Genomic DNA, 16227 nt, shown 5'->3' with positions numbered 1-16227 from the left:
CGGGGTCGGCGTGGCGCCCCCCCCCCCCGCTCACCGCCCCTGCCGCCCCTGCCCAGGTACTTCCGGTGGTGGTACCGCAAGACGCGCGTGGAGAAGAAGCGCCCCTTCATCGACCTCCTGAATTCGCAGCCGCTGCGCCAGATCTACGGTGCGGATGCTGGTGCTTCGTAGTGCGGCTGCTGGGCTTGACGCCTCCCCGGCTCGGCTTGTGTGCCTGGGGCAGGGCTCCCCTGGTGGAAGCAGCCTGTGCTGGGCCGTGGGAGGGGGCCCATGTGGGGGGGCAGCCGCAGGCACAGCCGCCCTCGATCATCCCGCGAGCCATGGCCTCTCTTCTGCTTTCCTTTAGGCTGCCCCTTGGGGGGGCTTGGGGGAGGCACCATCACCCGGGGCTGGCGGGGAGACTTCTGCCGATGGCAAATGAACCCTGGGCTCTATCACTACAAGGCAGTGGTTGCTGACCAGGTGCGTGTGCAGGTGGCCGCAGGTGCTCCGAGCCTTGCTGCACTGGGGCCGGTTGGTGGTCTGGGGTGGTTCTTCCCCACTGCTCCCCGGGCATCCTGTGCAGGGACCTGGCCCTGGGGGTGGAAACGGGGGGGGGGGGGGCTGGGCCGGGCCGGTGGGCTGCTGCTCACATTGCCCTTCTCCTGCCCAGTTCACCGTCTGCCTGCGCCGCAAGGGCCAAACCGTTTACCAGCAGGTGCTCTCCGTGGAGCGGCCCAGTGCCCTGCAGGGCTGGAACTGGGGCTTCTGTGGCCACTATGCTTTCTACCATGCGCTCTACCCTCGAGCCTGGACTGTTTACCAGCTGCCCGGACAGGACGTGGTGCTCACCTGCCGACAGGTCTCGCCGATCATCCCGCACGACTACCAGGTGAGCCTGTTTGGCGTGTTCTCCCCAGACAAGCCTCTGTAGGCAGTGATGGGTGGGGCAGGCCTCTTGCGGGCAGGGCGGAAGGAGAGACGGGGCCCTTCTGCCGCTCGCCATGCCCCTCTGCAGGGCTGCCTTGCTTGGGGCGGCGGGCAGCTCAGCTCAGGAAGGCCGCTGCCGGGGTGGCCAGGGCCGCCCGGCCACCTCCATCTTGCTCTGGCCGGCAGCCTCACTGGGCCACGTGGAGGCTGCAGCATCCCAAGACCGCTTGCGCTTTGCTGGCTCATCTCGGAGTGTCTGCGCCACGACCAGCCTGCCCCCATCTCAAAAGCCCTAACGTTACTGGGCGGGGGGGCTGGGCTTGTGGGCGTCTGCGCAGATGGCAGTGGCTCGGAGAGCCAGCAGGGAGGAGCTGGGCTGTGGGCAGGTGTCTCCCGGCCCTTCTCGGGCTGAGGGCGTGTGGCGGCCAAGGCAGCCGGATTCTGCACTGCGAGCAGCCACTCCTGCCCGAGTCGGCCTCATCCAGCCAGAGCTGGCTGATCACAGAGTGGGAGTCTGCCGGTGGCTGCACCGCTCTGTTCCTGTTGTGGGGGGGCACTGTCGCTGTCCAGTCCTCCTCGCTGGAGACGGCCTGTGAGCCACTCTGCCGGTGCGATCCTGCGCTGAGTGGACCCGCCGTGGCCTGATCCAGCCGGATTGCGCTTGAGGCTTGGTTCCACGGTCTAGGCAAGCTGACTGGAGCAGTAGCACACGGGGGGCAGATTGTCTGCGTGTGGAGAGCGGGTGCCCTACCTGGGCCCGCTTGCCCCCAGGTGAACGCACCTGCAAGGTGGCTTAGACATTCCTTCAGGAGTTTTCCCAGCCAAGTGTATTCATCAAGCAGACCCGAAGGCCCAAGTGACGCTCTGTCTGCGCGGTGGCTTCCGAGACCTTAGCTGGAGGAGGTAGAAGCCTTCAGGCACATCTGAGGCGGGCGACCGGTTTGCCCGTGTTTTTTCTGAAGGTGCTTCTGATTGAACTGTGGAAACTTTTCCCAAACAATCGCCATTGTGTGCTGATTCAGTGTCTTGAATCTGTTTTGGACGGGCAAATTAGGCACCTTTGCTTTTGGTGAACCTTGGGAGAAGGCAGATTCCAAGCCTCCCATAAAACGGGGCAAAAGCACAGTTGAAGTTGGAGCTCAACTTTTGCAGTCTGTCCGCCTGTTCTTGTCATTTCCCATTGAGGGGCCCACCCAGCCCCCATCGTGGCCCCTTTGCTTGCTGATTCTGATTTCATGCCCTTCCGGTACACCCAGGAGTCCAGCCTGCCGGTGGGGGCCTTTGTCTGGGAGGTGGAGAACAGCAGCGGCCAGGATGTAGAGGTCTCCATCATGTTCACCTTCCGGAACGGCTTGGAAACCAAGGAGGACCGGAGCGGAGGCCACTGGAACGAGCCCTTCGTGCTGGAGAAGGACGGCTGCTGCGTCCGGGGAGTGCTGCTGCATCACTGCGTCCCGGTGAACCCCTACACGCTGGCCATCTCTGCTCTAGAGACGGTACGGGGTGGAGCCGGGCGTGGACGGCGGGCACCTTTCTCGGGGCGGGAGCGTGCGCCCCTGCTGCGCCGCACGAGGGCAGAGTGCAGGCCAGCCTGGAAGGGGCAGCGGACTGGAGCGAGGGCTGGAGAGGTTGCCAGCTTCAAGCCAGGGTGGAGTCGCGGGAGGGCTGAGCCAGCCTGTCTCTGGCACCGAAGGTGCTCTGGCCCGAGCCCTGCAGTGGAGGCGCACCTGAGCCCACCCTGTAGGATGGGCAGGCTGCCCGCCAAGCTTGCTGACGATGCCAGATCGTTTAGTGTGGGGAAATTCGAGCGGAACCGAGAAGAGCTCAAAGAGGAGCTCCAGGCTGGAGGAATGGGCATGAGACACTGGGAGGCCCCGGCCCTGGCCCTGGCCCGGCTGTAACCGATTGCAGGCAGCATCCCAAAGAAAGGGCTTCTGGCGTGGTTTGGCTGGGGCAAGAGGTCACAGGGCCAGGACTGCGTCACTGGGGTGGGTGTTGCGGCACGGATCCTGCTGGGGAACAGGAGAGGCGATAGCGGCGAGCACCGTGCGGGCACTTCCTGGTAGCACAAGGGCAGAGCCAGGACGTGATCTGGCAGTCAGTGCCGCCTGTAAGACCCGGTGCCCCTAAAAGGCAGTGCCAATCCTGGCACCCGCCCGCACTCCCAGCGGCTCACCAGCTCCATGGGACCCGTTCCTGGGGGGGTGGGGGCTTCTGAAGGAGTGTGCTGTGGGCTGGATCGTTCCGGGAACGAAACTTGGAGTGTGTGCCTAGGTGTGGTTCGTGCTTGTTTGATCTAGTCTTTACATTTCACTAAAGGCTCTTGGCTCGTCCAAGGGATCACTGGTTCTTCTTTAAACAAGGCTCAGCGCCGGTCACTGCCAGTTTGAAAGTCTGTGAAGTAGCGATAGGAAAACTGGCTTTGGAAAGGCGGGGGTGGCCGGTTGCTCCACTCGAAGGAGCAGCCGGGTTGCCCATGAGCCTGGCAGGGCTCCCTGGGGAGGGGGTCCCGTGCTGCAGGGGGTGCCCCCGCCAGTGGCCTGGCCTGCTCTCCAGAGGCGCTGCTTTGCCAGATGGGGCAGCCGCTGAGAGGGCGCAGCAGGGAGGCCGGGCGACTCCGGTGGGGCATGAGCGCCTGGCGAGCCCCAATGCAGGGAAGGGGAACTGCTGCCGCCACAGCGGGAGCCGGCCACGCTCAGCCTGTTCGGCAGGGCTCACCACCTTTCCGCGAGTAACTGCCGCCAGGGCGAGGCGGCTCTTCCCCAGAGAACCGGCCCCGCGACTGCGGCTAGGCTCAAAGGGGCAGGCGTGCGGCTTTGCTGATGCCGGACGGCAGAGCGAGTTTAGCCTGGGCACACGCAAGCGGAATAAGAGCGTGTCATTTGCTCGCACGTCCAGCCTCTTCTCCTCTTGCAGAGAATCCAAGGCTGCTCTCTGGGGATCCTCCTCCTCCACTGCTTTATCCTCATCGCAGCCTTGCAAGGAAAGTTCTTCCGAGCATGTGCCAAGTGCCTCTCACCGCAGAGGCGAGGCCTGTGCAAGACGCCCAAAGCCCGCCCCCCCCCAGTGCCTGGCTTCAGGCTGAGGGAGCGCCGAGTCTGGAGCAGAAGGGGTGGGCGGCGTGGACGCTGCGGAGCAGCCGGGCGAGGCCTCGCCGGACCTGGCGGGGCGGCAGCTGCACGTGCGGAGCAGGGCAGGGCAGGGGTGTCTCCCTCGCAGGCAGGACAGCAGAGAACTGCTAGCGGGTGGGGGGAGCCGGGGGCCGCTTCTGGCTTCTCCAAGCCACGCAGGCCGCCGGCCGGTCTTGCCCTGCGAGGGCTCCCTGCACACGGCCTCCCCCGTCAGCGCTCCCTCGCACGGGAGAAGTGCCGTGCGGAGGCGAGGTCTGCGGAGGCGAAAGAAGCCGCTCCTTGCCGAGGCAGCTGAGCTTCGGGGAGCCCCGAGGCGGGACTGCCGGGGCCACATGGAGTGCCACGCCTGGGCGGGGAGCAGCTCCTGCCTTTCCAGCCAGTTGGGGCCCCCTTGCGAGAGCCCCCTGGCCGCAGGGTGGCCCAGAGAAAGCAGTGCAGTGGGCACGGGGTGGGCGGGTAGGGGGCTTCGAGGAAATGCTGGCTTCTGCTGGCCCCTTCGTTGCCCAGCGGTGGCCACACAGCTTAAGTGAAAGGCGGTCACCTCCACACTGCCCCCTGTCCCGGTTTCTGGATGGCCTCAGGGAGGGAGTCTCGCGTTCTCCCGATGCGTGGAAGGTGGGCCTGCAGTCGGGGGAGCGCCGGTGCTTTGGGGCACTCGTCCGGTGACGCGCGTCCACGGGACCAAAATGCAAGTGCGGTATGGCGGGGGGCACTTGGGCAGCTCCCTGGGGGGGCTTCCTGGCCCTGCGGGACGTGGGTGGGCCCCTCTCCGCCCCAGCTGTGCCAGCGTGGGTCATCCCCGCGGGGCTGCTGGCGCTGAGGAGCGGCCCTCCTGCAGCCTGGCGCTTGTGCTTTGCTCTCCAGCCAGGCACCACTGTCACCCACTGCACCAGCTTCAACCCTGCTGGCACCGGGCAGGACGTGTGGCAAGACCTCCTGGCCGACGGCAAGCTGGCATCCCCGCCAGGTGAGTCCCGGGCTGTGTGGGGGCGGGCAGGCACACGGAAAGAGGGCTGAGGCTCTGGTCTGCCCATGCACTTTCTCTTGCAGGGAGGGCCCCCCCCTCTGAGAAGGGGGAGGCCTGCGCAGCGGCCGTGTGTGCCACCCGTGTGGTGCCGGCCGGCGGGCACGGCACGCTGGAGCTGGGCCTGGCCTGGGATATGCCTCGCATCCGCTTTGGGTCCAGAGAGAAGGAGCACCACAGGTAACTGGGCGGCCGGCGCCCGCGGGGGCCGGCTGCCTGTCCCGTCCGGCGTGCGGGGCCATGCTCTGCCTTCCCGGGCCGCCAGGCCTGAGGGTGGCCAGCGTCCCTCTGCCCCCGGCTGTGCCGGGGTGGCCCGGAGCTGCCTGCCGTGGGTGACTGGCCGGCTTCTGCAGGACTGGCTCGCCCAGCTCGTTATTATTATTATTATTAGACCATTTCTATTCATTCTCCCCTCCCTCCCTCCCTCCCTCCCTGGTGGGGGCCCTGCCGCACAGCGGCCCCTCTTCCCAGCAGTGGTGCATCACATGCAGCAGGCGTGCCTCTGGCTGGCGGTGCGTGTGGGGCTTGGGCGTGTCTGCGCAGAGGCCAATGGGTGACCGGCATGGAAGCCAGTTTTCCTCAAGGCCCCCTTTGCGGTTTGGCTCCGGCAGGGCAGGAGCGTCCCGGGAGCGTCTTCTGCATTCTCGCTTGAAGTGCTGATGGGGACTGGCGGCCGCCTTCCAGTGCCGGACACGTGCTCCCGGGCCCCTCCAGTCCCTGCGCGTTGAGGAGGGCAAGAAGGGGGCCTCGCGGTGGCTGTTCTCAAAGAGGCCAGAGACCGGTTTCCAGTCGTCATGGTTCCCTAGCACCTGCCCCTACCTTTCTGGAGGCTTCTTGCCTCTGCTGGTGCCCTGCCTTTGTACAAATTGCCCACAATGCAAAGGGGAGAGGGGGGGAGCAAATCTCCCCCTCCCCTTCCCAAAAGGCAAGGACACCCTTCTTGTGTGAGCCACTGCTCCCGCCTCCCGGCCTCCGGTCTTCTGCGTCTTTGCGCATTTCTTCCCCAGGCCCACCTCTGCCTTGGCCGCCGTTCGCAGACGGATGGCACGCGAGCCACACGGGGATAAGCGTGTCCCTTTGGATATCGTCTAAATTTGAACGTTCTTGTTGTACAAACACCCTCTCACTGCGCAAGCTGGATCCCCTTAGAGTGAGCACCCGTACCTACAATTTCCTTAAAGCAAGAAAACCCATTCTTGTTGGGGACATTAAACCAATCAAAATATAAAGTACCGTGTAGCCCAAAACCTTTGCATCTGGAATGCGCATCGAGTGTAACCCCTTCCTAGCATCCTGCTGTGCACGCAAATTTCATCCACCGGTGTTGAACAGAAGGAATTTGGTTTCGCTATCCCATAGTACTCAGTGGCAAGCACGAAGCCTTCCCTTCCCGCATTGTGTCCTAGGTTCTGGATCTGAGCCAGAGCGGGCAGCCTCCAGCTCAGGCCGGGTGGCCATTTCCCGAATTGCCCAGTTGGGGTGTCAGCCCAGCTCCCTGTCCGGCGTGTGCCTCCGGCGTGTGTCTGTGCTGGGCAAGCGGCAGTCGCAAAGCTGGGGGCAGAGGAGGAACAGGAGAGAGTGGGTGGCCCTGGGGGAAGCGGGGGGCAAGGTGGGGCCGGTGTTGGCTTTGGGCCGCTGAGCTCCCCTCTCCTCACTCGTCAGACCTGTCTGGAACCCTGTGACCAAGCAGTGCGGGGCACCAGGGTGTAAGAAAGATGCCGGGAAATGAGGAAGGGTCCAGGGAGGGCCACCAAAATGATCCAGGGCTTGGAAACACTGCCCTGTGAGGAGAGGCGGAGAGAACTGACCCGATGGCCTCCTGGCAGCTCTGCTCCGCTGCGACCCCGTGACTTGGCCTGCTCAACAGAGAAGGGGGCGGTGAGGTGGGACTCGAAGCTGGGCGGCTGTGGCTGAACCTGAGCCCGGACCCTCCATCCCCTGGCTGAGGCTGGGTTGGGAAGGCTGCGCTGCGTCCTTGGTCTCCGTGCGTGGCCTGGCCCTTCTCTGGTGCCGTCCGCCGCCCCAACTGCCCGGGGGCACCTGCGCCACCCCTGTGAGCCTCCAGGGATGGGGTGCGCATGGAAGCGCCCCCGGCCTTCTCCAGCCCGCCACGCACAGCAAGGCTGCCGGCTCCCCATGGAGGAGCGGGCACGGGGCCGTTTCTTGAAGGTGGGAGGCGGAGAGGGAGCTCCTCCGGGTGGGCTTGCGGCTACCTCCTCCAGCCGGCCAGGCCAAGAAGCGCCTGGGACCCTCCCTGCCCCCTCCGGGCAAGCGCACCTCAGGCGGCCCCGTCTGTTCCTCCCCACAGGCGGTACACGCGCTTCTTCGGCCGGGAGCAGGAGGCGTGTCCCGCCCTCTCCCATCACCTGCTCACGCACTACAAGGCCTGGGAGCAGCGGATCGCGGCCTGGCAGCAGCCCATCCTGGAGAACAGGTGCGCTGCCCGGAGCCACTCGCCGGGCCCGCGGGGGCCGGGCAGGAGCGCGGGGGCCTAGCACGCAGGTCCCCGCTGGCGCCCCGTGGTGCCTCCAGCCCAGGTGAAGGGAGCCAAGAGCGGCCGCCGCCAGTGGCCGCCGGGGCCCCACCAGAGCCAGTGTGGCCGCCCGGGGACTGGCTCTTGCCCACCCGGCTGCAGCCCTACCCCCCGCTTCCCAGGGCAGCGCGACGTGCGGGTGGCAGGGGGGGCCGGGCGGCCGGGGCTTCCTCGGCCCCGCCTGAGCGGTCCCTCTGCCCCCATCTGCAGCGAGCTGCCCCCGTGGTACAAGTCGGCCCTCTTCAATGAGCTGTACTTCCTGGCGGACGGAGGCACCCTCTGGGTGGAGCTGCTGCCGGACGACGCGGCGGCCCTGGGAGCCGGCCAGGGCCTCTCGCAGCTTCTGCCAGTCCTGCGGGAATACGGGAGGTTTGCCTACCTGGAAGGTGAGTGGCTGCGTCGCCCCTTCCCCGGCCCCACGCGAGGGCCCGGGGCTGCCGCGGGCGCCTGTGCCCCCCAGGGCAGGAGGCGGAGCCCCCCACGCCCGTCTCCCTATTCCTGTCTCCCAGGCCAAGAGTACCGGATGTACAACACGTACGACGTCCACTTCTACGCCTCCTTCGCGCTGGCCATGCTCTGGCCCAAGCTGGAGCTCAGCCTGCAGTACGACATGGGTAGGTGAGCGGGGGCAAGGGATCGGCCCCCGGGGCGGGCGCGGCCCTGCCGCAAGCAGGGGGCCGTGCGCCTCGCGCCGTGCCCGGGGAGGGCGAGGCGGGGCTCCGTGGATTGGCCCTCAGCCCGGCCCCTTGTCCCGCAGCTGCGGCTGTGCTGAACGAGGACACGCAGTCCCGGCTCTACCTGATGAGCGGGCAGATGGCCCAGGTGAAGCTGCGCAACGTGGTCCCTCATGACATCGGGGAGCCCGGTAAGGCCCGTGTGGAGCGGGGCCGCTCCCCAGCGAGGAGGCCGCTCTGGCCCCGGCCCCCGCTCCCGCTGCTCGGCCCCTCGGCACGCTTGCCCGGCCCTTCCAGTGGCAGGAGAGGAAGCGCCACGGCCCGTCCCATGGGAGGAGCGGGAGGCGCCTGTCCGAGGGCGGCCCCCTGGCATTGGAGGCCCAGCCGCGGGCCCGCGGTGCACATGCAGTTCTTGGAGCCGCTCGGCGGAAAGGCCGCCCGGCCACGGAGGTCACGGCTGCCCCCGTGCAGGCGGCCCGGCGTGGCGTGGCGTGGCAGTGGGCTTGACAGGCCTGAGCGTCCCAAAGTGGCGCTGGCGGGTCCTCTGCCCCCCGCCGCAAGATACTGTGCAGGGCTGACCCCCTGGCCCGGCCCGGCCCAGCCCTGGCCGTGCTGGCTGTGGCTGGTGAGAGGGCCCCAAAGCAACTGGAGGGCCCCCGCATGGGGGGCCACCGGTGGGGCTGCCGAGGCTGCTGCTGCTGCGTGCCAGCGTCTCCCCTGTGGGCCTGCAGCCGCCACTCGCTTGGGAGCTCTGCCTGGGGGGCCCTTGCGGTGGGGGGGCTTCCCGGCCCTGACCCCCCGCCCCTCCCTCCGCCCCAGACGACGAGCCGTGGCAGCGCCTGAATGCCTACTTGATCCACGACACGGCCGGCTGGAAGGACCTGAACCTCAAGTTCGTGCTGCAGGTGTTCCGCGATTACTCCTTCACGGGGGACGCCGCCTACCTGCAGGACATGTGGCCCGTCTGCCAGGTACTGCCTGGCCTGCGCGGGGGAGGGGAGGGGAGGGGAGAGCCTCGCTGGCTGTGGGGCAGCTGGGCCACTGGGGCAGGGGGCGGCCCCCCTCAGACCTCCGTGTGCCCCCCCCCGCAGGCCGTGATGGACTCGGAGCTGAGGTTCGACAGGGATGGGGACGGCCTCATCGAGAACTCTGGCTTCGCGGACCAGACGTACGACGCCTGGGTTGTGACCGGGGCCAGGTGAGCCGGCGAGGGGGCGGGGGGCGCCTGTCCGGGGCCCGCAGGAAGGGCCCTCGCCCCCCTCGTGCATGGCCGCCGCTTGGGCCCTTCTGGGGGCCGGCCATCCTGCCCCCCGCCTGAGAGCAGCAAGCGCGCCCCTCGGGTGGAGTGGGGCCCAGCTGGGCCCCAGCCCCGGGCCTCTCCCCCTCCCAGGCACCGGGCTGAGCGGTGCAACCAGCCGTCCCGCCGGGCTGCTGCGCTGGAGCCGCCGCGTGTGGACCGGCAGGAGAGCAGTGGGAGCGGGAGGGGCCCTCTCCGCCCGGGGCCCAGCGCCTCTGGCCGTGCTTGCTCAAGCAGGCGCCGGGCCCGGCGGAAGGGGAGGGCTCCGGACGCTGTGCCGGGAGCACCAGAGGGCCCAGGCACAGGGGTTGCTCTTCCCCAGAGGGAGCACGGGGCAGAGAGGCATGGCTCCCTGACCGCTCCTGCCCCACTGCCTGCCCCAGGAGGTGGTGGCTCTGTGGCCCCTGCAGTCCCCCAGCCCGGGAGGGGCCTCTCCTCTCCTCTGCCGAGCCGTCTGGCTGCCCCTCTTCCTGCTGAGGCCCCCGGGGCAAAGCGGGGTGGGGGCCCCCTCCAGCTTCTCTGCTGCTGCAGCGCCAGGCCGCTGGATTGGCTGGGCCAGCAGGCGGGAGGCGCACGGGGTGCGCGGAGCTGGCCTCCCACCCGAGCTGTGCCCGGGGCCCTTCTGCTGGCGGTCGCAGAGCTGGAGGGGCCCTGGCCCACAGGAGGCCTCCGGCCGTGTCCCCAGCAGCACCTCCCCAGATCCCTCCGCCCACCCCATCTCCTTCCGGCTCTCCTGGGGGGGCCCTCCTGCTAGCCCTACCCCCGAGGGGCTTGGCGCCTGGGGGGCTCCGATGGGCTGGGGCCGCTGCCTCTTCCCCACTGCTCTTTCACCCCCATCCTGGCACGGGCGCCAGTGGAGGCACCCCCTTCTGCGGCTGCAGCGGGGGCGTCCCCTTCTGCGGCTGCAGCGGGGGCGTCTGCTGCCCCGCCAGCCTCCTGCGCTCGATCTGGGGCGCTGCACCTTCCGGGCTGCTGGGCTGCGTGCCCCAATCGCTCCCTCTTTGCTTCGGCAGCGCCTACTGTGGCGGCCTGTGGCTGGCGGCCGTCTGCGTGATGTGCCGGATGGCAGAGATCATGGGCTCAGGGGAGGTGCTGCAGAAGTACGCCGCCATCTTGGCAAGGGGCTCGGCAGCCTTCGAGAGACTGCTCTGGAACGGTAGGTCTGGGCGGCGGGCGGCTCACGTACCATGCCTGCCCCGGCCCGGCCCACCCCACGTGGGCTTGGCGCCCGGCCCGCCCCTCGGCCGCGCATCGACCCCTTCCTCCTCCCCCCCTGCTCCAGGCAAGTACTACAACTACGACAGCGGAGGGGGCCCCTCGTCGGACAGCGTCATGGCGGACCAGCTGGCCGGACAGTGGTTCCTGAGGGCTTGCGGCCTGGGCGAGGGCGAGTCGGAGGTGAGGGGAGCGGGCCTGGGGAGTCTGCGTGACGGGCCGGCTGGCCCATGGGGCGGTGGCGTGTTCCCCACCCCACGCCCCCTCGCCCTGAGCGTCTGTGCTCCAGAGGGCCTCGCGGGAGTCCCCCAGGCTGCTCTGGCCTGCCTCCCTGCCCGCCCGCCTGTGGGAGGCGCTGGCCCGGCGGTGTGGAGGAGCCCCGCCTGATGGCCGCCTGGCTCCCCCCTGGCAGGTGTTCCCCCGGAGCCACGTGCTGAGCGCGCTGAGGACCATCTTTGAGCTGAACGTGCTCGGCTTCGCCGGCGGCACGATGGGGGCGGTGAACGGCATGCGTCCCAGCGGGGTGCCGGACACGTCCAGCGTGCAGTCGGACGAGGTGTGGGTCGGGGTGGTGTACGCCCTCGCCGCCACCATGATCCAGGAGGTAGGTGCCCGCGGCGGGGGGGGGGCGGGGGGCATTGGGGCGGGCCGGTGGCTGGCACTGACCGCTTCCTCCCTCCGCAGGGCCTCGTGCAGGAGGGCTTCCGCACCGCCGAGGGCTGCTACCGGACCGTGTGGGAGCGGCTGGGCATGGCCTTCCAGACCCCCGAGGCCTACTGCCAGCGCAGGGTCTTCCGCTCGCTGGCCTACATGCGCCCCCTCAGCATCTGGGCCATGCAGCTGGCCCTGGAGCAGCAGGCGGGCCGCGGGCCACGGGCCCCCGCCGGCAAGCAGGCGGGCACCCCCGCCAGGCCCTGAGCTGCGGGGGGAGCTGTGCCTGGCCACGCAGGGGGGGCAGCCGCCCCCAGGCTCTGCTGTGGTTCGGGGCCCTGGGGCTGGCGCCTCCCTCCCCTGGCTGGCTCAGGGTTCCCTCCAGCGTGGTGAGGCGGGGGCACAGAAGCCGGAGCGGTGCCTCGCTCCCCCCCAGGCCACAGCTGGCCCTCCGGGTGGTGGAGCACGGGGGGCTCGCCTCCCCCAGGCCCGCCCCCTGCCCCTCCCGCACAGCACATATGAAGGATCCCCACCGCCCCCGGGCCGGCCGAGGGGGCTGTGCTCTACTGCAAGCAGGGGCAGCAGCCTTGCTGGCCCCCCGGGCTCCCCCCGCATCGATTTGCACACAATCAAGCGCTACGCAATCGGGTTGTGCTGGGTTTGTTTCTAGGTGCTGCGAACTTTTAATTCAGAATAAACGGAACTGCTGCCCACAGGGCCCGGTGTCTTCGGCTGCTCGTTCACTGAGCAGGCTCTCCCTTCTCCAGCGGCCAGGGGGTCTCTGGGGCTGCCCCAGCGGGGGTGGAAGGCCGGTCCTCGGGGGCTCCCGGACGCTGCCCCTCAGCCCCATCCCTTCCCCATGGCTGCAGGTGTGGGCAGCCGTGCCCTCTGCCCTGACGCATGGGCTTTGTGCTCCTCCGAGCCTCAGGGTGGGCTGGATGGGCGCCTTGCCTGAACCTGCTGCCCCCCCCCCCGGCTAGCAGGGGTCTGCTTGAGGCCGGCCCCCGCAGGACCGCAGCCATGGCCCCTTTCCCTCCCCAGGGTCCTCCTGGGCTGGCAGGGGGGCAGCAGGGCGCCCTGCCCCGGGAGGTCAGCCCCAGCGCTGCATTCTGCAAGCCAGGGGTGTTCAGCCTGGCGGTGGCGGCGCCAGGGCCAGGGGACGCCGGTTTGGGCCGGGCTGGGGAACGTCTGCAAGCACCTGGCCAGGGCCCCCTCCACACGGGGCGTGGGGGCACAGCCCCCCCCACCCCAGCAACTGCATGCTCGGGCACTGCCTGGGAGCACTGGGAAGCCACCAGCCACCCTGCAGCAGCCATCCACAGCCCATGGGGCTGTCCTCCCGCAGGCCCGACTTCCTCCACGTAGGAGGGGGCAAGCTGTGCTCAAGGCAAGCAGCGCTCGGGACCGCCCGCCCGCCCGCCCGATCCTTGGGTGGAGCTGGGCCTCTGCGGCCTGGAAATGCGCCAGGGACCACAGCCAGCCAGAGAGTTTCAGGACCATCCTCCTCTTGGAGAATGTGTGGAAGATGCGAGAAGCACCGGAAGACTGGAGAAGGGCCGGTGCGCCGGTCCACATGGAGGGAAAGGGCGAACCTGGCCACCACCTTGTCAGTCTGGCGTCAAGCCCTGGGAACGTTCTGGAACAAATCGTACGACGAGCAGCCTGCACGCTCCCCGTGGAACCGTGCAGGCGTTCCAGGAAGCCAGCATGGCTTTCTCAAGAACGGAAGAGTCCTTTTTGACCGTCCAGCCACACGTGGGCTGTGGGAATGCACCGAGCAGAGTCCCTCTGGACTGCAGCAGAGCCTCCGGCAACGTGCCCCTGACGCCCTGGTGACCAGACTAGCAGAAGCGGGCTGGGGAGAAGCCACCCCTGGCTGCACGGTGGGCCAGAGCGCGCTCAGTGGGGCCCGCCTGCAGAGGGGGGGACGGGTCCGGGGACTGGGGCTGGAGCTCTTCAGCAGCTTCATTAACCATCTAGATGAGGAAGGGTGAGAAAAGAGGATAAAAATGGCAGGTGACACAAAGCTGGTGGAAAAGCAAATGCCCTGGAAGGCAGATAAGAGACGGGGATCCTGATAGGTTAGAACGCTGGGCGGAGAACAACGGACTTTCTTCGTTTGTTCGTTCAGGGTTTTATAGAGTGTCACAACAGCCACGTGCCTCTCTGGACAGTTTTCAACAATTAAAAACCACCAAATGAAACATCATCCAGCATACACAAGCTCAATGAAACATCAATTCCAGCAGCAGGAGCACAACCATGTTGACTTGATGCGCTAACCAGGTTGGAGGTGGTCTCATCTATAGATAACGATTGAAATTTAAAGTTCATCAATTAAAATGCCAGCCCAATATGGAAATTAAAGTTAGAATTAAGACTATCAACAGTTAAAACACTCCAAAAATAAACAGGTCTTTACCTGGTGCCAGGAGTCGTGCAAAGGAGGCACCTGGTGCACCATCTCCGGGGAGCCACTTCCACACGTGGAGCGCCGTGGCTGGAAAGGCAACACCTGGGAGAGGGAGCCCAGTGAAGCCCTCGGGCTCTGGGGATGTGCAGGTGCATGCAGGGCTCCTTCAGGTCCTGCACCACATAGGGCATGGGCCCTCAAACTCCGGCCTGCGGGCCGGATCCAGGCAGCCATGCCCATTTGGACCCGCGGTGCAGCGCCCACCGCCACCCACCTCGCCCCGCACCCGGGGAGGCCACGGTTTACTCGCTCGGAGAAAACTCTCCAAGCGAGCAAGCCACTGCCTCGTGCCCCCGCCTCCCCTCCCCTCGCCGCATGCCCTGCCCTGCCTCAGCTTGCGTGCCTCTCCCCTTGCCGGCCCGTGTGCACCGCCTTTCCGGCCCGCACCCAGCACTGGTGCCTTTTAACTGGCCCCCTGGTGGAGAAGTTGGAGGACCCCGGCTTAGGGCTTGGGATGTTAAAAGGAGCGCCCTGAAGCGGCCCAGATGCAGCGGCCAGGGGACGGGCGTGACAGGTTGCCAAGCCCAGCTGGCACTCCAGGAACAACCCGGGATCCGGAAGCAGCCCCCAAGCTCCAGGCCCTGTCCTGCAGGGGGAGTGGAGCCCCATTTAGGTCGGGGCAAATGCCCTCCACCTGGATGTGAGGGCCACCTATCCACCACACCCGCATCTTGCCTGGGTTACGCCGCCATTTGTTGGCCCTCCTCCCGGCCCCCGCCCTGGTCAGAGACTGGTTTCGAAGCATCATTGCCTCACCAGAGTTGGATGAGAGAGAGAAGCCGAGCCGAGTGTCGCCGGTGTACTGACGGCACTTCAGCCAGCCCTCCTGATGGCACCTCCTGTGGCTTCATGTAGGGACAAACGCCACATCCTCCACCTGGGAAGGAGACCACATGCACGGCTACAAGGTGGGAAACATTGCAAATGAGAAGGATCTTGGGTTCTTGTAGATCACAGGCTGAATACGAGCCAACGATATGACACAGCGTCAAAAGGCAGATGCTATTTGGGGCTGCATCAGCGGCAGCATCACCTCCACAACCCGTGGAGCACGAGGTCCGCTGTCCTCGGCACGAGTCCGACCTCGCCTGGAGTGCTGGGTCCCGTTCTGGGCACCTACGTTGGAACAGGCGCAGGCGAGCTAGAAAGGCGCAGAGGATTCGGGGACGGGAGGCAGAGCCCCGTGAGGGAAGACGGGAGCACTGGGCACGTTCGGCTCGGGAAGCAAAGACTGAGGGGAGAGGAGGGCGCCCTCGGCGAGCACCTGAAAGGCTGTCACAAGGGGAAGGACGAGGCCCCTCCTCCATTTCAGAGTGCAGGACACGCAATAAGGGGCTGGCATTAAAAGCAAGCAGATTTCGACTAGGCAGCCGGAAGAATTCCCTGACTGGCAGCACGGTTTAGCCAGGGAACCCGTTACCGGGGGAAGCTGCGGGCTCCCCCTCGCCGGAGGCATCCGGAAGGGATCTGGACAGCCCTCTGAGTGGGGTGGCGTCACTCGGTGTCCTGCGACAGCAGGGGCTGGACCTGAGGGCCTTCTGGCCCCTTCCCACTCTGCTCTTCTGGGCTACTGTGATTCTGCTTGAAAGGCTGAGGAAGGGCGGGTCTCTTCATTATTATTATTATTATTATTATTATTATTATTATTATTATTATTATTATTATTATAACATTTCTATGCTGCCCCTTGCCGAAACCTCGGGGCAGCTTACAACACGATAAAATACATTGAAATACAATAGCACATAATAAATTACCATTAAATACAAAAATACAAAAAATACATTGATTTACAAATATAAGATTAAAATTATCAGTATAAATTAAGTAAATAAAAATATAGGAGGAGAAAGAGAAGGAAGAAGAAGTTGCCCTGGCCAGATCATATGTTTTAACAATTAAAATTATGTTTAAATAAAAAGGTCTTTACCTGGCGCCGAAAAACCAGTAACGACGGTGCCAGGCGGACCTCTTTGGGGAGTGAATTCCATAGGTTGGGTGCCACCGCAGAGAAAGCCCTCCTCCGAGTACTTACTCTCCTAATTTCTTTCATGGAGGGTTCCCGGAGAAGGGACTCTCCCACAGATCTCAAAGGGCGGTCGGGCATATACGGACGTAAGTCATGGCTGAGCGCAGGCCATGGAGTCATGGGCCTGAGGCACAGCAAAGCATGCCCTGCTTCAGAGCAATACAGCCGTGGAGCCCGTGACCCGGGCAGGAGGCAGCCTCTCCCGGAGCAGCAGCATCCCAGAGGCAGGGGGCGGGAGCCAGTGGCCCTGTCGCCCCTTCCGGCTCTCCTATGAGTCTAGGGAGCCATGGC

General features: G+C 66.2%; 1 protein-coding gene across 1 annotated transcript; it reads left to right on the top strand.

Moving 5' to 3' along the window:
- Positions 1-41: 41 nt before the first annotated feature.
- GBA2 (glucosylceramidase beta 2) lies at positions 42-12152 on the top strand. Its single transcript, XM_044444796.1, has 16 exons — positions 42-148; positions 347-462; positions 653-871; positions 2166-2405; positions 4905-5007; positions 5091-5244; positions 7373-7498; positions 7808-7983; positions 8107-8211; positions 8355-8462; positions 9091-9242; positions 9363-9469; positions 10582-10724; positions 10851-10966; positions 11196-11387; positions 11468-12152. The coding sequence occupies exons 2-16, from the start codon at positions 418-420 to the stop codon at positions 11699-11701; spliced, it is 2220 nt and encodes a 739-aa protein (XP_044300731.1). The 5' UTR covers positions 42-148; positions 347-417; the 3' UTR covers positions 11702-12152.
- The last annotated feature ends 4075 nt before the right edge of the window (positions 12153-16227 follow it).

Source organism: Varanus komodoensis, unplaced genomic scaffold, assembly GCF_004798865.1.
Source record: "Varanus komodoensis strain SLA01 unplaced genomic scaffold, ASM479886v1 scaffold464, whole genome shotgun sequence".
In the NCBI taxonomy this organism is placed as follows: domain Eukaryota; kingdom Metazoa; phylum Chordata; class Lepidosauria; order Squamata; family Varanidae; genus Varanus; species Varanus komodoensis.
Note: the sequence above shows the minus strand (reverse complement) of the source record. Positions and strands in the feature narration are given on the sequence as shown.

Bases quoted from the DNA above. Each gene is read 5' to 3' on its own strand.
- GBA2 (XM_044444796.1), top strand. From the start codon at position 418: ATGAACCCTGGGCTCTATCACTACAAGGCAGTGGTTGCTGACCAG. The intron at 5,008-5,090 runs GTGAGTCCCGGG...TTTCTCTTGCAG, and splicing joins CAAGCTGGCATCCCCGCCAG to GGAGGGCCCCCCCCTCTGAG. The intron at 5,245-7,372 runs GTAACTGGGCGG...TCCTCCCCACAG, and splicing joins AGAGAGAAGGAGCACCACAG to GCGGTACACGCGCTTCTTCG.